General features: G+C 36.9%; 1 protein-coding gene across 4 annotated transcripts in view; it reads right to left on the minus strand.

Annotated features, from left to right (window-relative positions):
• The window catches only part of LOC131168607 (uncharacterized), an 88,015-nt gene that overhangs the window by 39,297 nt on the left and 24,183 nt on the right, over window positions 1–24,535 (minus strand). For all 4 annotated transcript variants that reach the window (XR_009140361.1, XM_058128190.1, XM_058128180.1 and 1 more), the window contains exons 7-9: window positions 23,761–23,808; window positions 8,745–8,851; window positions 8,526–8,594 (exon numbers count right to left, since the gene is read on the minus strand). Coding sequence is in view for 3 of the 4 variants with exons in the window: in XM_058128190.1 (XP_057984173.1) it covers window positions 8,526–8,594; window positions 8,745–8,851; window positions 23,761–23,808 (224 nt within the window). In the remaining variant the exon portion in view is untranslated. The remainder of the gene's footprint in view (window positions 1–8,525; window positions 8,595–8,744; window positions 8,852–23,760; window positions 23,809–24,535) is intronic.

The raw sequence follows: 24,535 nt of genomic DNA on the forward strand, positions 1-24,535 counted from the left end.
TGACACCACCCATGTCTCCAACTCTGTAGAATGCACCTAAAGTGGGAATCCACTCCACCAGGCGTGACAACACCCATTCAGAGGTGGGGGAACCAATCAAATCTCTCTCGGCCTCCGTTTCTGAGACCTTTGCCTTCACCACCTGCCTCCTCCTCCCCAAAACCTCCCAAATCGTATCCATCATAGCATTTTTTATCACAAACAGAAAGTGAGGAAAAAAACGTGCATGGGGAGGATGATGAAATGGGGCACACGTATTAACATATAGGCTTTTATACATTAAAATAAAAAATTAATTTCTCTTGAAAAAAGAGAAAAAAACACTAAATTCTTTAATAGAGTGGCCAATGGACAAAAGAACAACAAAGTTGTATGTACTGCTCAAATTGCAAAGAGGAATAGTAGCACAAAACAGAAGTTTGTCCAATTTGTTAGTTTTCTTTGTATAAAATTCTAAACCTCTTACGCATATCCTATATGTCCAGGGGTTAAACAAAACTATCAAATTTACCACTATGCTAGTGAACAATTGACATGCTAACAAATGAGAGGGACAACTAGGTCACTCCAATAGTCCTAAAGTATGTGTAGGTTTGGCTTAGGGCAACCAAAATATAGAATTGGATTGTGTGTGCTTGTATTGGGGTAGCGGGTTGGGGGGGGTGTTTCTTAGCCCATTGGCCCCATTCACATGGGTCATGCTTAGGCATCTTATAGGTATCAAACCAAGGGAAAAAAAAATTAATTCCAATCATGTTCTTATCTTGTCCCTTATGACTAAGCAAACATGGAATAGGATAATTATCATAGCCACTCCAATCCAGTCCGATGAAACCTTAGGGACCATTATCACTATAAAAAAATTAAGGAAACAAAAATTTGAAAGCTAGCAACATGTTAGTTAATATCTCCGAAAGTTAAACAAATTACCAATCAAATTAAATGCATGCTCATTTTTGTCCTTGAATCAAGTAACAACTAAAAATATGATTAGAATAATAAAAATACAAAATAACATAAATTAAAAACATATATTGTGGCATCATTGGTTAGTGCTCCAAGAACAATCATTTTGTACATGATGGTAAAAATGATTTTTGAATGATTTTTATTATCTTTCAATTTTTTAGGAAATTTAAGGATATTTTTATTTTAATTATATTTTAAATTTGTGGTATCGTTGGTTAGTGCTCCATGAACAATCCTCTTGTACATGATGGTAAAAATGATTTTTCAAATGATTTTTACTATTTTTTCAAATTTTTAGAAAATTTATGGATATATTATTTTAATTATGTTTCAAATTGACATAGTTATTTTACCTTAATTTATAGAATAAAAAAATTTTATTCACAGAAGTCAATTCTAGATATTAAATAATTGGAGTAACAGGTTGTTGCAACAACCGAAAACCATATAATCTGGTTTTCAAATTTTGCGAAAACTGGCAACAAAAATCTAGCAGCATTACCAAACACTCTGTCATAACCTGTTTCTTCACTATTTAGCAATGAAAACAGAAATAATGCCAAATAACCCCTTAGTGTGTGAAACAAATGCACCCCAAGGGAAGTTATTCAGTTAGGAAGGAGTCTAATTTAGATAAACAGGCTAAGAAGTTAAACTGAGATTTAATTAGGCTGGCTTCATCTTTTAATTATAAGAAGGGGATAGTACAAGTTCGAGTCAAGTAGTACATAAAAAAGAGGATTTTTTTTCCTGGGAATGTACGTGACTTAGAGAATAGAGATAAGAGGAGAATGATTAAGAAACTAATGGGTAGCTTTGTTCCAAATGTTTTGATTCTTCAAGAGTCTAAGTTGAAAGATGTGGATGCCATTCTAGGAAAAAGTATTTGGGAGTCAAAATTTAAGGATTGGGTTTTCAGTCCTTCTTAAGGGGTGACAAAGGGTATTGAGATTTTTCCAGATACTGGCTTAGCTACTATGCTGGATTGTGTGCATGGATCTTACTCTTTGTCTATTCTTTCGCACGCTAAGGATTTTGGGGAGGGGTGGATTATAATGTTTTATGGCCCCACTCATTCTACATTAAGAGCATCCTTCCTATATGAGTTGGCAAGTCCTTTTTGTCTCTACAAGCTGGTTCGTGGAGGAGAGTTCAATGTCATCTGCACTTCAAATGAAAAATCGGTAGGAATCTTCTCAACCTTAATATGAAGGATTTCTAGCTTTTTAAGCCGAGATTATGGTTTAAACACAATCCACAAGTCTAGCAGGAAATTTACTTGGATGGCGTCAAGGGATCGGCAAGTCTCGGCTCCAATTGATAGATTTTTTTTATATGTACAAATGATTGGGAGGATGCTCCCAAAATATTTTCAGGAGGTTCTGGACCTATTTGTGACCATTCTCCTAGTCTTTTAGATTCTCACTGTGGCCTTAGTCCTTATTTCGATTTGAGAATATGTTGAGAATTGGTAGAAGAGTGTTGGTTTAGGGTTCAAAAGGTTTCAAATTCATGAAAACATTAAAGTATGAGAAAAAAATAATTTGGAATAGGGTAAACCATGGAGACACTAAAGAAAGGAAGAATGGAATTTCACAAGAGTTGGAAAGTTTGGATACATTGGACAGTGGCGGTTGGATGATGAGGATAGAGCTACAGTCCACTTGTGTAATGATATGAAGGAGATTCTTATAAGGACATTAGTTGGAGATAGAACTCAAGATTAAAATGGGTTAAAGAGGGTTAAGAGGGATGTTGTAATTCTAGATTGCTTCATTAAGAAAGGAGGAAGAATCATACGAGGAGCTAGAATTAGGTTTTGGTTCACAGTGAGACTATGAGAGATCATTGGCAAATAGGAAAGGAGAGAATAGTTTTTAAAAGGATTCGTATTCGAAGGAAGTAAAGGGTAGACTGAGGTTTTTCTTTTTCTTTTTTTTTTTTTTTTATGTTGAGGGGTTCAAGGTGTCAGTGCTCAAGACGGTTAGGGTCAAAGTTCCACCCCATATGGCTTCCCCAAGATAGTTGGGAGGCAATGGTGGATGGCATTATAAGATTTTTCACGAGTTTCATGACAATGGGGTGGTTGGGATGAATGTGTGTATACTTTTATTGCTACTATTCATTAAAAATTTTAAGGTTAAAGATTTCAAGCCTATTATTTTGGTTACTAACTGTTATAAAATTTTGGCTAAGGTACAATCTAGTATGTGGTTGATGAAGCTAAGGAAGAGGACAATATGGATGATGTTTTTAATTTAGGCTTTTGAGAAAGCCCTTGAAGGGATGCATTGCACTTTTCTGTATAAGGTGCAAGAAAGGAAGCATTTTGGATTTGTTTGAAAGGGATGGATAAGGTTGGCTGTCATGACAACATATCCACAATCATGAATAAGCAGCCCACGGATCAGTTTATAGCATTTCTAGTGGGGTTAAATGAGAGGGATTCTCCTTTCTCCAATCTTGTTTATGATAGTGGTTGATGGGTTGGGCAAAATAGTGTTACATGCTCAAAAGGAGCGACTAAAGGGCTCAGGGTTTGTAGGAATGAGGTAGAAGTGTCCATATTCAATTGGTCAATGACACCATTTTGTTTGAAGGATAATGTTCGGAAATTACAAAATATTCTTGCACATTTAAATATTTTTGAGAAAATTTCAAGATTGAAGATTAATATGGCTAAGAGTGGTGCTGGGTTAAAATCAATCAAAGTGAGATGGAGGAGTTTGCATCTTTAGCAAGCTGTGCTCTCTGTTTTGGCCGTTGTTCTAGATCTATGTCTCTGTGGAGTTTGATGGTTGAGAGCATGGATACAATACCAGAGGCACGGACGGGAGCTTACATTTCCTTAGGGGGTTGTATCATGCTTAATAGTGCTTGTCTTCCAAGTACTCCCATTTATTTTTTGTCTCTTCTTAGAATATCTTTGTTAATGTGTATAAGAGCTTCGACAGGATGATGAGAGATTTTTAATGGTCCAATTAAGAGGGATCATCTTATTCATAGGGATGTGATTAGGAGGCCTAAATCAAAAAAGGGTTTGACACTTGGAAACTTGGCATCTAAGAACATTTCTCTAGTGGGAAACGGTTTTGGAAGCTTCCTTTAGAATCAAGCACATTTTAGCACGAGGTTATACGAGCAAGAACAATCTTCATTGCAATGGACAGGATCCCATCATACGTATTTATACTCAAAGGAGTCCTTCAATGTTCCTCTCTCAAATATGTCACTTCTTGTTTACTCATACTTATCTGTACTCAAAGGAGTCCTTCAATGTTTCTCTCTCAACTATGTCACTTGTTTTTTACTCTTGGTACAACTTGGAATGGGAAATGCTATTTGCAACTCCTGTGTAGAAGAAACTCCTTTGTCAGCCTTGGTTCCCTATCCTTTTATAATTTCTTCCATGCATAACGTCCCAATCACTTGTTTTTTTATTCTTTGGATGAGTGTGCTCTTGAATGATATTCCAATCTCTACCAGAACACTAATGAAAGACAAGTAAATGAGCTTGCAAATTTATTGAGAGTTTTGGATTATTCTGTTCCACATTTGTGGTGTTACACTCATATTTGGCCTGGGGATTGCTCTAGAATATCCTCTTCGAAATATTTTCTACTGCATTTGTGGAAATACTTGACCCTTCTCCTCTCCCTCCTAGAGAATGTTATTCAGAAGGCTAAGGTGAAGCTTCATATGGTGAAGCTTGGGTGGCACCTCAGAATGTGGGGGATTCTTGCTCATGAGACATGGGTTATGACTCAAGTAGAAAAGGCTGTGTTTTACAGATTGGTGCAATTTTTGCTATCTTACGGACACTTTGGCTTGAGAGGAATGCAAGAACTTTCAAGGTTCTACAAGTATACAACTTCTCCTTGTTTGCTATGGGATAGAGTGATGTTCTTGGTTCTTTTTGGGCACTCTTTTGGATTTTTTTGGGGCTTATCATTGTTCCAACTTTCAAAGCGATTGGCAAGCAACACTACAGTAATCCTATTGGCTGTTGCTCTTTGTTCTTAGAGGACACCTAGTCCTCATTTATTGTATATTGTATTGTTCCTAATGAATTTTCATCTTATCAAAAAAATATATATAACTTTTATTTTTTTATAGATTTGGGTAATAATTTTTTTATTTTTAATATAATAAAGCAAGTCATAATACTTTATGATGGGGGTATAAATGGAACCAGCAAAAATAGTTAGGGCAATTTAGTCCCAAAAATAGGATTTCCATGGGAATGGGATCTCCATGAAACTTACCGTTGGAGAATGGGAATGGGATTCCCATGTTCTACAAGAATCCTTCATTTTCAGAATGTGAGATTGCTCAAGCTCCAGATTTCAGCCCCAAAACAAACATGAGAATAGGATGCCATGCACATCACATTTCTGGGAATGTTAAAAGATGCCGTGAAACCAAATGCCCTCGTAGGTCTAAATAATGCAAGAAATAAGGCCCGTTCTCAAACAAGTAATATGGATTTGTTTAATCAAATAATAATTCCTTTTTGTTTTTCCAATTCCACAATGCCATATGTTCTACATTTATTGTACAGCCTACAAATATGTGTCCCCACCAATTTTTAATATGAATTAGGTAAAGAAAGTTACAACATGAAACTTAGTGGTAAATAAAATTTTTTGGCTAACAATTGTTGGTTCAATTGAATCTCCAAGCTTGATGAAAAGATCAGGTGATGCGGGACAGCATCAAGGATCTGCAGCCAGGAAAGAATGTAAGAGAGGAGAAGAGAAGGTGGAGGAGGGAATAGAGGAGAGAAGATACAAGGGGGAATCGCATGTTTATTTTCAAATTAAAATTCAACATCCACCTACAATATTGCTTTCACATGCTATTTATAAGAAAGCCTCTAAAGCATGAAATTTCACATATAACCCCTAAAACCATATTAAATTACAAATATATCCTAAAAATACACAAATGTTACAAAGAAGCCTCTAAATACACATAATCCTATACTAATTAAACTAAACGCCCAATTAACTACTAACTAAATCCAACAATCCCTTGACTAAGTTCTTCTTAATTATTCTCCAACAAGGATCTTCCCAAGGCCTTGCTTCTTGCCTTACATCAAATCTCCCCCAACTAGAAAAAATTCAAATTCGGATTTTGAGATTTTGGAAGATCAGAAATTAAAAAAAAAAAACTTGGACTCTTCAAAAGCCTACGCTTGAATGATACAAGAAACCAGGCTCCATTAACAGCATCATAGACTTGAATTGAGAAAAATTGGCACCAATTAACTCATTGGGAATGACAAACTCTTTATTAGTAATGTCTGAAAGACTTTGGATGTCTTCAAGCACATACATTTCCTTCCTCGTAGTGTCTTCAAGTTGAGTACTCTTAACAGATTCTTTGTCTTGATTGGTTGGTAGTGTGGGCTTCAAGATGATATTCTTGTTCCCATGCCCTTGAGTCACCCAAATCATCCAATCAAGGAGTACATGGCCAATATTTATGGGTATGATATCACTGTAAACATTATTAAAATAATCACCCATGTGGATAGGAACTAAAATTTTTCACAAACATGTAGAGTTATCAACCCAAGATGTCTCACAAGGCTTTGGGGAAGGTTCCGGATGAAGGTGCATAGAAGTGATCCTATATATGGAAACCACATTTATAGGACATCTTCCATCAATGATGATTTTGCAAACATCACCTCCACACCTGATAAAGGTGTGAAAAGGCTTGAAATTGCGCCCAAGTTGGTAGATGAAATTCCTTTTTTTTCAATAATTTGTCACCATATTGCTGGATTTATAAATATATACACTGCAACTATATATCACCAGAAGTCCTTAACACAATTGGACCACAATTCTCAATCTATTCATGTAAAAGCACAATTTTGACTCTCAATTTTAAAGATCTATCTTCAAGTTACCTTTAATCTTGCGTATCATGTAGAAATGAAACAAATTCACTTAGAAAACTCACAAATTGCAACAATAAATCTGATTTCTGATGCTAGCAGCAACAATTTTTTGCTTGTCATAGCAAATTATCACGCTTGCAAAATATGAAGTCCACACGCTTCTCACATTGCAGATCAAAATATCATGGAAGAAACACAAAATATCATGGCTTGAGCAATTTCTCACGAATCTGGCAGTTGCAGCGTATGCTGGAAATTTCGCTCACACGTGTGGCCAGCAACAAGTCTTCTGCGATGGAACTTTAGGTGAAGGCAGATCAAGGGGTGAGGATTGGAATGGTGGTGACTGTATGATAAAAGAACACAGGAAACCTGGGATATTGGAAGGCTGATGGCTGGGGAACTTATCTCTGGCGCATGGGGCCACCCGGCTTGTCGGATGTGATTCAAATTTGAGGGGAAGGGTTTCAGGGGTTCAGGGGTGTTGCAGGATGGTGTCTAGAAAGTGGTATTCAAAAAATGGGGGCATGAACTGGAATGTTTGAAAAAGTTCAGACTATGAATACTTCTGTTTATGGGATCTTCCTGCCACTTTTGAACTTGTAGAGCAATTTGATGTGAAACAAGCAATAGAATTCAGAAATCAGAGAGAGGACGAATAATAGGAAAGAGTAGAAGAGAAGAAGAGGAGAAGAATAAGAGAGAGAGCAGAAGAGGGAATAGGAAAGGACAGAACAAAAGATTCAGAAACAGAACTGGGGAAGAAACAGAATTGGAGACAAAAACAGAGAAGAAAAGGAGAAGAAAGAAGGGAAGAGAGAGAAGAAGAATGATTGGAAGGAAAAATGGGTGGATGAAAATGAAAAAATGGAGATCATGATTGGGCTCTGTACCACATGATATGGGACAGCATCAAGGATCTGCATCCATGAAAAAATGTTGGAGAGGAGAAGGGAAGAAGAATAAGAAGGAAGAGGGAAGAGAGAAGAGAAGAGATACAAGGGGGAATCACACATCCACTTTCAAATTCAAATTAAATAACTACCTACAACATGGATTTCACACACTATTTAAAGGAATAACTACCTACAACATGGATTTCACACACTATTTAAAGGAAAGCCTTTAACACATGAAATTACACATATACCCTTAAAACTACATTAAACTGCAAAAATACCCCTAAAATACACAAATATTACAAACGAGACCTTATATATGCATAATACTATACTAATTAAACTAAACAAACAATTAATTACTGACTAAACCCAACAATCCCTTAATTCTTCTTAATTATTCAAGGATCTTCCCAAGGTCTTGCTACTTGTCCTGCATCATCAGGTAATTGTTTTCCACCCTTACAAAACATTGAGTTTTAAGGTCAACCAAGAGGCTCATTCATATCATGAGAATGCGTCCTGATTACTAGAATTGAGTGAAGCAGATATAATGCTTGCTTAATGCAGAATAACCACAACGTGATGGTAACATTGAAAAATTCATTTCCAGAAAATGTATCCAGATTTTTAAAATTGAGCAAAGTACATATAATGCTTGCTTAATGCATAAAAGCTATAATGTCATGATAATTCTTAAGAATCAGGAAAAGCAATTGGATAAGTAACAATATGACTTATACCTTCTTAAAGGACCTTTTGATCTGCTATCGCTAATTGTGTTGGGACACAATGAGTTCATGTAATCATGCCTTCAAATAAAAATAAGAAAAAAAAAAAAAAAAACATTAAAATCATTACAGGTTTTAACACTAAAAATTAGAGTTAGCAAAACAACTAGCAAGATTTTGCATCCGGTGAAAACAAAAAAAAGTTTGTCGATAAGCAATATAGAGGCATACGGGCTCATTGAAAACTGAATAGAAGAACTTTCTTCCGCCACCATCTTTTCCAAATATTTGGCTGAGAAATCACTCTTTGAGCCATGGTACTTGAGAGGAACAAAACTCTAGCATTAAAAAAAATTGCTTTAAATCAATCCATAGTTAAAAAAAAAAAATTAACCAAAAGATCAAAAAGCACCCATGATATAGTTATAGGGAAATGAATTTACCATAGAAATGCTATGTGATGTCATAGAATCTATATCTAACTAAATAATGAGATTACAAAATCGCGATGATTATCCATTGGCTAATTATGCTCTAACTTTATCCAAAGAACCAATCCAAATATCTAGAGACAAAATTTAAAGTGGCGACAGTTTTTTCAGGTATGCCAAAATCCATAATTTCAAGCACTAGAAGCATACACATAAGAATCCACACAGCAAAAAACCAATTTCTGAGGAAGCAAGCAAGACCTAGTCCTCTCAATATGAACCCGACCGATGCACTTCTTAACATTCATTTCCCTTATCTGCATGTCATATACTCAACCTAAAAATACTCCAACAGTATTCAACAGGAGAAATACCCACATCATTCCATTGGGTATTTTTACAGGTTATTTAGTGCTATTACCCACAAAAGCAACTAAAAGTTAGTAAGGGCATTAAGGTCATTTTGATGTGATTGGCATATATTATAAATATAAAGGGAGAGCATCATTGTGATCAGGTCTTTCAATTACACTACAATTTATGAATTTAACATGGTATCAGCACAGTCCTACGACATAAACCCTAAGTGCTGCAGCCACTGCCAAATTGAGCCCTAAACCACTAAATCTTCTGCATCTTTACTACCACAGGAGGGCTGCTAGCACCACCATAGGCCTGAAAACATCCCAGCAGATGCCAGAAGACAGCAGTCACCAGAAAATTCCTGGATGACACTGCAGGTTCAAGAACACTAAAACCCTTTCGAGATCTTCCAACACCATAGCCACCCACTGACACTAGTGATCTGCCTATCCCTGAAATCCCATTGCCAGAGCTTCCCTCATGTGATGTATGCACCAGTCAAAGGCTAGCAGCACTGACTCTACACCAGCGTGTGAGGCTTCATATGGCCATGGTTTCAGCCTGAACTTGTCCTGTGTTGAATCCCTTCAAACCATATTCTCATGTTCAGTGATGGACTTTTGTCCAAAGATCCCATCTTTTATTTGGTCATGCACAGCACTCCAAGAATGATCATGTGGTGCTATTTAAGGCTGTTTGTCACCATCATCAGGCTGTGGAAGTGCTGTATCAGTGTGTTTGTTTTGTTTCAGTTTTTTATCTTGTTCATTGATTGGTTTTGTTTGTCGATGTTGCCATGGAATTCAACAATGACAACAAGCCTTAAGTCTCATTAGGTGGGGTCAGCTACATGAATCCTTTTCCGCCAATTCAACCAATTGACACCATTTTCCTCTATTAGATTAAGGGCTATTAAATCCTTCCTCCATACTTCATTCCAAGTTATTTTAGGCCTACCCCTACCCCTTTTCATGCCAGAAACAAGAACTAATTCACTCCTCCTCATAGGTGCTTTATTAGGCCTGCGTTTCAAATGCCCAAACCATCTAAGCCACCCCTCCCTTATCTTGTCTTAGACTAGTGTGCTACGCCTAAATTATTGTATATATGCTTGTTTTTTATTTTATCTTTTAACGTTATTCCACTCATCCACCTTTAACATTCACATTTCAACAACTTTTACTTTTCATACATGTTGTTTCTTAGTTGCCCAACATTCTGAACCATAAAGCACAGCCAGCCTTATAGCTGTCTTATAAAACTTTCCTTTTAATTTTAAGGGTATTCTACAATCACAAAAAACGCCTGACGCACTCCTTCATTTTACTCAACATGTTTTAATTCTATGTATTACATCTTTAATTTCCCCTTCCACTTACATAATAGATCCAAGATATCAAGATCCATTAGTGCAATTAATTTCTTATTATCAAGTTTAATCTTCTCTCCACTACTACTCCTTACATTACTGAAATTACATTTCATGTATTCCGTCTTATTCCTACTTATCCTAAAACCTTAAGACTCTAATGCAATTCTCCAAAGTTCTAACTTAGATTCCACTCCGCTTCTACTATCATCAATTAACACAATATCATCTACAAACAACATACACCAAGGATCTAATTTTGGATATTCCTAGTATGTTCATCAATCACTAAAGTAAAAAATCAATACTCAAAGTAGATTCTTGATGTGCACCTATCGTAACAAGAAAATCTCTATATTCCCCTCATACAATCCTAATGCTAGCCACTAGACACACTACTCTATCATACACATCCTTAATAACCTCAATATATCTACTGTATACCCCCTTCTTTTTTTAGACCCACTAAATAACTTCCCTAGTTACTCTATCATTATTTGATTTCTTTTTCTAGGTCAATAAATATGCAAGTCCCCTTTCTTTTCCCTAAACATTTTCTTTAAACTTCTTAAAACATAAATAGCTTCCGTTGTTGATCTACCAGGCATAAAACCAAACTGATTTTTTTGAAATCCTCATTTCTAGTCTTATTCTTTGTTCAATTACTCTTTCCCATAATTTCATCATGTGGCTCATAATATTAATTCTATGATAGTTATTACAGTTCTGAATATCTCCTTTGTTTTTGTATAAAGGTATTAACGTGATTTTCCTCCATTCCTCACGCATTTTCTTGGTTTTTATAATAATGTTGAATAGATTAGTTAACCAAATTTTTCCTTTATCCCCTAAACATTTCCAAACTTCAATTGGTATTTTATCTAGTCTTATAGATTTCCCACTCTTCATTTTTTTTAACATCACATTAACTTCTAGGACTCTACTTTTGCAAATAAATCTCCTATTTTTAGTCTTCTCCTCATTTTGCACTTCCAATTCAATCTTTCATTTTGGTTTAAATTAAACAACTTACCAAAGTATCTTCGCCACCTCTCTTTTATGCCTTCTTCTCTAGTTAAGACATTATCATTCTCTTCCTTTATACATTTTACATCACCTAAATCTTTGCATTTTCTTTCTCTTAACTCTTGCAAGTTTATAAATGTCTCTTTATCCTTCTTTTGTATCTAGTCTAGTATATAAAGTATCATAAGCTCTATGTTTAGCTTCACTAATAGTCTTTTTTTTCATTTTTTTCATGCCTCTTTACATTTTTCAAGATTTTTTATATTTCAACAACTTTGTCATGTTTTATACCAATTTTTTTTTTTGTCTTAACGGCTTTTCAGACTTCTTGATCCCACCACCAACTTTCTCTACTACTCAAGTATATTCCTGTGGATTCACCTAAAATCTCTTTTGTTATCCTTATGATAGAGTTAACCATTTTATTCCAAACAATATTTGCATCTACCTTATCCACTACTGTCCAATCACAATCTTTGATCATTTTATTTTTGAATTTTACTATATTATCTCCCTCCAAGCTCCACCACCTAATCCTCTCATGTTGATTTATGTTACTCTTTCTCTTCTATTTTTTAGAATGCATATCTAATACTAGGACTTTATGTTGTATGCTCAAGCTTTCACTTGGGATAACTTTAAAATCCTTAAAAGATAAACAATCCCCCTTACTAGTTAAGAAGAAATCTATTTGGCTTTTATTTAGACTGTTCTTTGCCATGGAATTCATGAACCCAAAATATGTTTCCCTCATCAATTAGCACAAATTCCATCCCTATTTATTCATCCGTTGGCAAACGGCGTACTATATCAATCTTAGAGGAGAATGATTCAAGTTTCCTACAGTATCTGACATCCCAAAAACCATCTCATCACAATGCATCTCTTGCCCAGAAAGGTAATACCCTACTCAAATCTCTTTCCAAAGCCACCTTTATTCTCACTTATAGTGTATTCGGTGTCTCCTTTGTCCATTAATTAAGTCCAAGAACGGATAAGTTGGATAATTTACATTGTTTCTTGTCTTTACATATGTTACCTTCTTTGAGCTCACACCATACTATTATGATTCCTTAAGCCTTGCTCACTTGATGAGTCCCTTACTCTACACAACCTTAGCCCATTATCCATGCCCAATCCTTCTACATCGTCATCTAGATTAAGTCCTCATCATCTAGATCATCCTAATTTGCACGTGTACACACAACAATGACTTAAGGGAGGGCAGCCTCCTCCAGCTCCTACTTCTACGCCTCAAGCCTAATGTTGATCTTCCTATGGCTGCCTAGAAAGGTGAACACACCTATACACACAATCCAATCTCCAATTATGATTGCCATGATTTCTTGTCACCTTTATATTGCTATTTTGTAAGTATTTTATCGATTGTTGCTCTTTCTAAGTCGGTCTTAGAAGCCACATGCCATTCTAGATAGAGGATTGTAATGGTTGGAGAGATGCTTGCATTACAAGATAAGTCGATGGTTGGCCATAGCTGGGTGTGTAGCATGAAGGTCTGATGATCCATGTTTGGATTATCCATACACATTCCCTCCAGTCACTAAACTTGCCTCGTGTTGTTTGTTCTTCTCCTTACCCACCACTTGTCATTAGCCTTTACATCAATTTGATGTGAAGAATGCTTTCATGCATGTCAAATGGAGTCATTAGCATTGGTGTGTCATCCAAATAAATCCTTATACGATCTAAAGCAATCTCCTAAAGCATGGCTTGGTAGGTTAGTTGTGCTTCAATTTGGCCTTCAACATGTATAGTTGATCATTTTGTATTCTATTGTCAAAATATCGCTAAGGATTTTGATGATTGTGTATGTAGATGACATTGTGATTACCAGTAATGTTGATTAGGATACCAAAAGTCTGAAGCAGTTTCTTCAAACAACGTTTCTGACTTAAGATTTGTGTTTATTAAATACTTTTTAGGTATAAAAGTATTGAGATGCCATATAGGGCAATCTTGTCACAAAGGAAGTATGTTCTAAATATTTAGATGAGACTCTATCAGGATCCAAATCCACTAATACAACTATGGATCTTAACAACAAATTAATACTAGATGTAGGTGATTTGTTGACTTACCTTGGACAATATAGGAGACTTGTTGGAAAGTTAAACTACCTCAAAGTCATACAATTAGACATATCTTTTGCAATAAGTGCCTTTCTATAATAATAATAATAATAATAATAAAAGTTTTCATTACAGCAAGAACAAGAAAAAATTATAGAGAATGAGAATAAGGGTCCTCTAAACAAACAGAAATAGAAAAAGTAAAAAAAGACAAAAGATTAACATCAAAAAAAAAAAAAAAGTGTTCCTGTCCTAATGGATATTGGTCAGCAAGATAACATCTAAATCCCAAAAGAGTGAGCTTAAAAGAAAGCCAAAACCATAACTTCCCCCACATCAAATTCGATGGAGTCTTCTAGTCCCTAAAAATTCTAGCATTCTTCTTCAAGCCAAAGGGTCCACAAGGTAAAAAAAGTGCACATTCCAAAAAATTCTCCTTTTCTATTCATTCCAAGACCCCAAAGTGCACTGTTATAAATTCATGAACAGTTTGAAGTGCCACCCGAACCGCACCACAAATGGAAAACAAGTTTTCCACAAAAAACTCACCAACTCAAAAATAAATGACAATTGGTTTCATTTCCTCATGACATGTCATGCGAACATCTAGCCTAAGAGCCTTGTGAGGCCTCTTAGTCTATAACAAGTCATTATCTCACCCTATTGCGAACCAAAGTCCAAATGAAAGCTTGAATCTTAAAAGGGACTTTAGCCTTCCACACAGCTTTATCTAGATGGCATGAGCTAGGATTTTGAGACTTCGTAAGATGAACAAAAAAGGCTTTGAAGAAAAATACCCCAAAGAGTCTGAGTCCCCAATCCAAAGCCTAGCATCCCCCTTCCTATTAGGATTGAAAGAATTTAGAACACTTACCTGGCAACTTAGCTCGTCTACCTCTCCCTCATTGAGACTTTCGAAAAAATATTAGTCCAATGATTCAAAGCCCCCCCTAAGTAGAATAGAATTCTGAAATTGGTGCATTATAGATAGAATATAGTTTATACAAATGAGGCAGTAAAAATACCAACGAAGTCTCACCCACCCAAATACCCTCAAAAAAATGAACCCTATCACTATGCTAACAATGAAATAAATATGAGGGGGGGGGGGGGATAACCAGAGACTTGTTAAACAAATTTCTAGGGGCTCATATGAGTAACAATACTACTCCCCCTAGTATCCCACCTTTCCTATGTATACTATACCAGCTCTCAATTACCATGTGCCATAAGGAACTAGATTCTAAAGGAATCTCCATAACTATTTACCTATTAAGGAGATGTTGAGAAACCACAACACCGAGCCCCAATCCCCTTTTGATTTTGATCTTTTGACTGCCTTCCAGCTAACACGACCATCCCTCTTGCTCCCCAAAACTAAACCACAAGAAATATCTCATAAGTTTCTCTAAGAGCCTAGCTACTTTCATGGGAATTTTAAAAACAGACAAATAAAATAAATGGGAATGTTGAAGAGGGAAGCACTAATGAGAGTAATCCTACCTCCTAAAGAGAGATAGGATTTCTTCCACTCCTCTAATTTTTTCCTACCCTTTTGATCACCAAGTCCTTGAAAGTAGCAAAACAGGTTACCCTCAAAAGGAAGGTTAAGATAAGAGATGGGCCAAGCAAACAAATTACACCCCACTAGAGATCTAAATCCTCTATCTCGCTATTATTCATATCAATGCCCGCTAAGCCACTCTTAGCCAAATTTATTTCAACCCTGAAATCTTCTCAAAAAAGCTAAAATAAGGACCTTCTGAAATTTCTCAATACTCTTCTCTAAAAAGGAAATAATATTATAAGTAAATTGCAAATCAGACACCTCCACCTCCTTCTTACCAACTACCAGACCCCTAATCACACCTAGATCCTAGGAACAAAGCACAAGCCTACTCAAGTCGTCCACTGCCAACGTGAACAAGAAAGGAGATAATGGATCCCCATGTATTAAACCCCAAGAAACCCCCAACCAATCCTTGGACGAGTCAACAATTGACAATCACTGTCATATTTGCTTAACTAAGGCAACCTCTAATTCGTTGACACGATAAAGGCTTAACCGACACCTTATGTAGGAAGCCCCAATTTACCAAGTCATAATCTTTCTCTAAATCTAATTTAAAAATGATGCCCCTTTTACTTCTCCTTGTAACATCTTCAACCACTTCATTTGCTACCAAGATTGCATCTAAAATTTGTCTCTACTTGACAAAAGAAGAAATGGTTTCCCCTGACACCTCCCTAAGTCTCCTTAATAAGACCTTAGTGAGGATCTTGTAGATGCTAGTAGCTAGACTTGTCAAACTAAAATCCTTCACCTTCCTAGACCACCCATTTTAAAGGATGAGAGCGATGGCAATAGAGTCAATGATCCTACAGACTACTACATTCCTATGGAATATTCAAAATATCGCATCACATCGTCTTTCAACACTTCCCAACTATACTAGTGAAATCATTTAGTTCCACAGCTTTGTCCCTATCTAATCATACAACCCTTCGAATCTCCTCCATTTTGAACGACTTTTCTGACCAATTAGTGGTCTCCTCCCCAATGAGTTTCCAATCATGCCCCTCCACCATCACCCTATTCCTACAATCCTCAATGTAAAGCATTTTATAGAAAAGCTAGTAATCCCCTCCACAAATTGCATCTAATCCCTCACCACCCTTCTTGAATGTAACTCCAACTTTTCAATCAAACTCCTCCTTCTACTCCCATTAACTACCCTATTGAACAATCTAGAATTGCAATCCCCTTCCTTAGACCATCGAACCGTAGATTTGCAACATGAATTCATTTTTTCCCCTAACAAAAGCAACTCCAGCTCATTACAAAGGTGAACTCTCTTCTCCCTATCTTCCTCTCCCAACAAACCACACTCCTCCATTTTCCAATCCTATCAAATCATTCAAAAGTGCCATTTTTCTGCTCCCTCATATTCCCAAATTCCCCTTCGCTCCAAACCTTAACCCAGCCTTCTACAAACTTCAACTTCTTCATAACCTTAAAAACTTCCCACCCTTGAACATGATGCTCTTTCCACCAATTCCAAATTTGGTTCGAAAGGAAGGGTGAGTCAGCCACATATTTTCAAACCTAAAGGGAGTGAGCCCCATTGGACAGTATTGGAATCCAAAAAAACTAGACTACAGTCAGGGGTGGGCCTGACCAACACAATGTTTGGAAATGATTCTTCCCAATTATTCATAAATAGGAATCTATATGTACAAGACAAAGCTCTTTCTACCAAGGCCACCCAAGTAAAACAGCCATTGTTTCAACGCACATTACCACATTCCCAAATAAAAAAATTGAATTTTTTCATCCAAGTTGGCCAACTTTCCAAAAAAGCTATTACAGCGAGAAAATGAGTGGGATCATAGATAGAAGTAAACCGCCAATCCTCAACATCCTTATAATCTCTAGCAAGGCCAAGAGAAAACGGAACCTAATAAACAGTCCTTCAATTTAAGTATCCCAAGCCACTAATTGAGACCCACAAGCCCCAAAAGAAGGAAAAACCACCCACTCTTTAAATCTCAAGTCCCAAATGCTTAATGCTCCTAAAAGGCTAAGTACCAGTCTCCTTTAATTTAGTCTCCTGCAGAAACAAAAGTTAAGGGCTAATTCTATTAACCAAATCCCTAACAATCCTTCTCTTCCCAAAACACTCCAAGCCTATAACATTCCACAAGAAAATTTTCATTTACAAACATCCTTAACCCCTAAAAACTTGCCCCCTCTGTCAAAATTGAATTTTTCTTATCTCCTAAACCCCAGATTAGAAGTTCTAACCTCGTCCCTAAAAAAACTTGTCACTTTAAGAACTAAATCAATTAGAAGATTCTAGGCTGCCACATTTTCTCTCTCACCATAAAAAGGATTACAATTCTAAGAAGCCCCTCATTTCTTATTTCCTTGTCACCCATAGGTAATTTAGAAATAGTCTAACCAGCCACGAGGATGGAAGGTTTACCTTCAGGTTTTGCAATGTATCCCTACTTTGCTCCTAAGGTATCCCTTTCAAGTTCTCTGGTCATAGCTAAGGGGCTAGAGCAAGATTTGGCGAAACCGGAAGAAGGTCTAATTGATGTAGGAAGGTTGTTCTCGTTAAAATTTGAGCCTCCTTTGTACTATGGACTTTGAAGCAGCGATCATATGATAATAGTCGAATAGAGAAGCCATTGAACTTCTACCTTTGACTAGCACACTATGGAGCAGGTGGTTTTCCTTGCATCACTTTGGTGCTTTGCAAATGCACTCTTTCGTCGTGTTTCTTTAGAAGATTTGCAACAAATTGGTAGGCATTACTTGATTAGAATTGTTTTGTAATTACTTTCTTTTTGTTTAGCTTTCGTCCTTTGTAATGGAAGAATATTGTTAAGATTTAATTTAAAATGAATGACCTGACTTGAAGATAGGTCTCTCCCTCTATTTATTATACAAATTTAACTACATTTTAATGACAATAATACCCGCACTAACCCTCACTAATTAACATACTGACACACTCAATGATAATAATACTAAAAGACGTATATAACCTCAAACACTCCCCCTCAAGCTGAAGCATAAATGTCATAAGCTCCTAGCTTTTTACAAATGAATCTAACACAAGCACCCCCTAACGCTTTAGTAAACAAATCAGCAAGCTACATGTCCGACTTCACATAAGCGGTCATAATGAGCTTTTGCACAAGTTTCTCCGAACAAAGTGGCAAACAACTTCAATGTGCTTCGTCCGCTCATGGAAGACCGGGTTGGAGGCAATATGAAGAGCAATTTGATAGAATGCGAAAAACCCAATTTGCCCAACATGTTCTTCAACCAGACAAGTTCACAGGAAGTGTAAGCCATAGCTCTATATTCTTATTCAGCACTCGACCTTGCCACCACAATTTGTTTCTTACTTTTCCAAGAAACCAAATTACCACCAACCAAGATACAATACCTAGAGGTGGATCTCCGATCAGAAGGCGATCCAACCTAATTTGTATTTGTATATCCATGGATATAAGTGTAACCCCGATCACGATATAAATGACCTCTCCTAGGTGCACCTTTGAGATATCTCAAGATGCGAATTACTGCATCCCAATGACTTGTCCTCGGAGAATCTAGAATTGACTCACAACACTTGTTGCAAAAGATAGATCCGACCGAGTAACTATGAGACAATTCAACTTGCCAACAATTCTCCAGTATTGCCCAGGATTAGGTAGCAAATCACCCATATCCGGCATTAACTTGCTGTTAGGATCCGTGGGTGTATCAACCAATTTAAATCCCAACAAGCCAGTTTCATCTAACAAATCAAGAACGTACTTCCTTTGTGACACAACAATTTCGATACGAGATCTTAATACTTCTATACCCAAGAAGTATTTCAACAATCCCAAATTTTTAGTCTAAAACGTAGTCTGTAGACAAATTTTGAGACTCTAAATACCTTCATCATCATCACCTGTAATAACAATATCATCCACATAAACAATAAGAAGGATTCTACCCAATGAAGTATGATGATAAAACACGGAACAATCCACAGCACACTGTCGAAGACCAAACTCAAGTACTATAGCACTGAAACTACCAAACCATGCTCTAGGAGACTATTTTCAACCATAAAAAGCCTTCTTGAGCCAACACGCTAAGCCAGACTCCCCCTGAGCAACAAACCCAGGTGGTTCCTCCATATAAGCCTCCTTCCCAAGGTAACCATGCAAGAAGGAATTTTTTACATCTAACTAATGTAGTAATAAGTAGTAGCCAAGGAGGTGAACAAACATACTGATGTAAGATTGGAAGCCAAATAAAAAGTATTAGAATCGTCCAAACCATACACCTAGGTGTATCCCTTAGCAACAAGACGAGCCTTTAAACGAGCCACAGAACCATTAGGGCTGACTTTCATAGTGTAAACCCAGCGACAACCAACCACAGATTTATCAGGAAGAAGGGGTACCAAGTCCCAAGTACCATTGTCATGTAAAGCATTCATCTCTTCAACCATAGAATCCCTCCACCCTAAATGGGCTAAGGCTTCCAAAACATATTTAGGAAGGATAGTAGATGACAGAGCAGTGACAAAACAATAAAGGAGGGTGATAAGGAGTCATAAGAAACATAGTTGGAATGAGGTGTTGAGTACATGTGTGTTTACCTTTCTGAACAACAATAGGAGGATCAACATCATGGGAAGTATGATCATCAGACGAGGAAACCAAAGGCGTGGTAGTAGAAGCTAGAGGGGACTCTCCTCCTTGGAGCCGTCGTCGTGAATACACCTTCAAATTAGGATGATCAAGGCGATGAGAAGGACTCGAACTACATGGAAACTCGGATGGTTGGTTGGGCAAGGACAGCAACGTAGAATTTGGAAGATTAGGAAAAGTAAGAGACTCATTGAGCTCAAAAGTGCTTAGTGACTAAGTATGGTAAGGTGTAGACTCAAAGAAGGTAACATTGGCAAAAACAAAGAAGTGATGCAACACAAGGCTATAACAAGGATATCCCTTTTGAGTATATGAGTAGCCCAGAAAAACACATTTTATAGCACAAGGATCCAACTTATCCACCCCGAGATTTAGTTGATGAACAAAGGACACACCCAAATATATGAGGAGGAAGAGAAAATAAAGATGAATTAGGAAAGAGAATGGAGTAGGGAATTTCACCACTAAGAACAAAGAATGGCATTCTATTAATCAGATAACAAGCAATAAGCACAGCATCACTCCAAAACACTTTAGGTACATGCATTTGATACAGTAAAGTGCGAGCGATTTCAAGAAGATGTGTATTTTTCCCCTCTCCAACCCCATTTTGTTGAGGAGTGTGGGCACAGGATGATTGATGAACAATACCAAACTGAGTCATATAAGTAGTGAATTTGCGCACTGAAAAACTCTTTAGCATTATCACTTTGAAGTATTCGAACTAGCAAACCAAATTGAGTCTTTATTTCATAACAAGAGGCACAAAATACATGAAGTAACTCAGAACGATCTTTCATTAACTATAACCAAGTCATTCTTGAATAATCATCCACAAAGGTTACAAAGTACCGGAAACCCAACTTGGTCACGAACCCACTAGGACCCCATACATCTAAATGAACTAACATAAAAGGGCTTGCAGCCCATTTATTGACCCGAGAAGCGAAAGAAACACAATGATGTTGTTCCAACTAATAATACTTACAATCAAGACTAGAGACATAACTCAAACTAGGAACAAGACATTTTGACGAGAAACTGGACGACAGGCATACTGTGTGCTTACCTGATTGGGCAAGGGATGCAAAGGGAAGAGAAGCTTGTCGTGACGCTTGATACTGCTGGAACTTGGAATACTCTTCCTCTAACATAGAGACAGTACGTTGCCCCCCACTCGACCCCAAAGGTAAGGAGTCGGTGGTGGCTGCATTGGCTGCCCCCAAAGGTGTGAAGTCAGTGGTGGCTGCATTGGCAACACGTGAAGGTCTATCGTGAAGATCCCAACACTGCTCAATACTATGATTATTCCGTCCACAATGAGTGCACTTGTGAGGACTACCTCTGCCCCGTCCATCTTTACCACTACGACTACTCGAACCACCGCAATAACTTTGCAGTTGTTTGGTAGAGAACTAGAATCACTCTGTGTAGAAAAGGCTGTCCTCTTAGAGCCAAATGCACGAACAGTAGAATGTGTGCTAAAGGAAGCACAATGGACACGAGAATAAACATCAGCAAATGATGGCAGCTCGGCACTACTAAGTTTCTGGGACCGAACTACCTCAAACTCGGGTCTCAAGCCTGCTAAAACACGAAGAACTATCATCTACTCCCTCTGCTTTTGCATCTCACGAACGTCGGCCATTATAGGTTGCACGACGTTAAGCTCCTCATGAATACGCTTCATCTCTCCAAAATAATCTGCAATGCTCCTATCTCCTCGTTGTAATAGAAAGTACTCCTAGGATAAATCATACATACGCGTAATGTTACTAGAGTAGAGAAGTTTGACATAATCCCAAATCTCCTTGCACATATCTAGATGCATACACATCCGTGCAATCTATGGCTCTATCGAATTCCATAAGAAAGAAACAATCAAGGCATCTTCCTAAACCAACACGTCTTTTCTCTTTCATCAGAAGACTCAGATGAGAGCAAGTGGACAGATTTCCCTAATATTGCTAAATAAATCTGAACAGCTTTAGACCATTGAACATAGTTCTTTCCATCCAACTTTTGAGTCGTTATTTGCGGCAGCGATGTAGGGAAAAAAAATTTGGAATTCATAGATCCCATCCCAACACTCACAAATCCGCAATCACACCAACAACAAGAAGAACAATCAAAACTAATCGGGACAATCACAAACTATGTGAAGCACCGACACAACGACAGACGAGGTGAACAACTCACCGATAGATATAGCTGCCACAGCACTCACAAACAGCAACCACACCAAAAACAAGAAAAACAAACAATAATCGGAACAATCACAAACCATGTGAAGCACCGACACAACCACAGACAAGGTGAACAACTCACCAATGGATATAGCACTGCCACAGCCTCAAAACTGAACATATGAACGCTGCCATGGCTCCAAAAAACACACAAGGAAGCCTTCACAAACCCTGAACAGAAATTAACGGAATACCGCGAGGGCATGGTCGAAAAAGGTTGAATTTTTTAGCAAAAAACTGGCCTAACAGCTTGATAATATAGTCCAAAGAAGGTATCAGAGCATGGCAGAAGAAAAAAAAAGCAAAAAAGTGGACAGAACAGCTCTCACGCGCCGGAGCGGGGTGGCGCATGGGGGGCCCTCCAGTGATGGAGTTTTGTGGGGTGGGTCGTCGGGGGTCTAATTATGGGTATATGGTTGGTTTTGTGATTTAGTATCGGATGGAGGTGGATTAGGGAAGAACAGCTGCGGGAATAGTGTTTTCCGGCGACAGCTGAGAGAAATAGGGTTTAGATAGGATCATGCTCTGATACCATGTTAAGATTTGATTAAAAATGAATGACCTAACTTGAAGATAGGTCTCTCCCTCTATTTATAATACAAATTTAAATACATTCTACTGACAATAATACCATTACTAACTCTCACTAATTAACATACTAACACACTCAATAATAATAATACTAAAAGACATATATAACCTCTAACAGATATCTTGTTCTCCCTGTTCTTTTTCTTTTCTTCGTTGTACTCCTTTTTTCCTTTAATATGATTCTATTCACAAAAAATAAAACTAAAATAAAATAAAATAAAAAATCATATGATAGATTATGATAGAAATGCTTGCATCTTTAATGGCCATTCACAATTGCTTATGAATTAGCAGAGTTTCAGCGGGATTGGTTGGCTTTGTTACCTTGATGCTTTGGTTTTTCTCTTTTTTCTGCTTCTTTCTTCCGAAGTTCATAATTTTTAGGTGGATATCTTATCCTCCTCTTAGCTTTCCCTCTTTTAATTATATTTTTCTACCCCCAAGAAAATATAAATAAATAAATAAAAACCACAGAAAAGGTCATGAGGCAAAAGGACACAACTGTAAAACAGCACTACAGCATTTTTATATGACCCCAACCGATTTTTTTTTTTCTCACTCTGGAGGGGTAATTGATAAAATAAAAACAAGAACAAAGAATTTTTCAACCCTTCTCTTGATAGGGCAAAATGCATCATCCTAATTTTACTAGAATGCACTAGTACACTAACTAAACCCACTAAAAAGTTATAAAAGCAACATGCTAAACAATGGCAAATGTAAACATAGTATACTCAGTTTCTTTCTCCAGTTCATCAAGTTGCTTGAAAGATTAACACAATATGTGTGTGTTTTGGGTATGCATGTGAAACAAAGTACAAACACATTGTTTTAAAATCTATCCACCATAACTAAAAAAAAAACAGCCTGTTGAATATTGTAAAATTGCATTATCATCAATCCCACCTCCGCAACTTCCACAGCATGTTCATTTGAAATCCCCTTCAGTTTGCTCTGCACAGAAAAAATTACCTTTTAAAAACAAGAACCACAAAATTGATCAATTGAACAATGTTCAAATCAAAGGAACTAATATAACAAAGTTGATGTACATGACTACATGTACTTATGGACAAGCATTCCTTCTGACTAGCTACTGCAAGCTTATATAATGTAAGAGGATAACAGAAAATGATTTATAGTAAGCCGACATTTAGACAGTGATGCCAAAGCAAAAAAGGATTCTGAACCTTTCTTCTATGTAGGAGACCACCCCCGCCCCCCCGGGGCCCCAAAAATAAATAAAAAACCTTTAGCCCTCTTTTTTAACCGTTTTAACCAAGAAACTGCAACAGATTAATAGTCTTTTTATGCATCTTCTTTATTATTCAGTACTTGTTTTCTCATTCTGTTCTTTTTTCTTTCAGTTGGGAGTTGGAATTTAGGGGGGATATTGTGGAGAAGAGTAGCAAAAATGCAGAATATATCTATATCTATCCCATATATAAAGAATGGACTTTAATGGACGCTTTACACCAATTGACACTGATGCCCTCTTTTGCAGTTTAAAATTACTGGCTTTCTTTTTAAAATTACTGCCTATATATGCTTTGTTTTAAATCATGCCAATACAGTCAAACAGGAAAATGAAAAGCCAAGACAAAACAAAACAAAACAAAAACATGACGTGGATTATAATGATTGAATTAAAAGTAAAATACTATAAAATATCATTGCGCAC

This window comes from Malania oleifera, chromosome 1 (assembly GCF_029873635.1).
Source record: "Malania oleifera isolate guangnan ecotype guangnan chromosome 1, ASM2987363v1, whole genome shotgun sequence".
NCBI classification, from domain to species: domain Eukaryota; kingdom Viridiplantae; phylum Streptophyta; class Magnoliopsida; order Santalales; family Ximeniaceae; genus Malania; species Malania oleifera.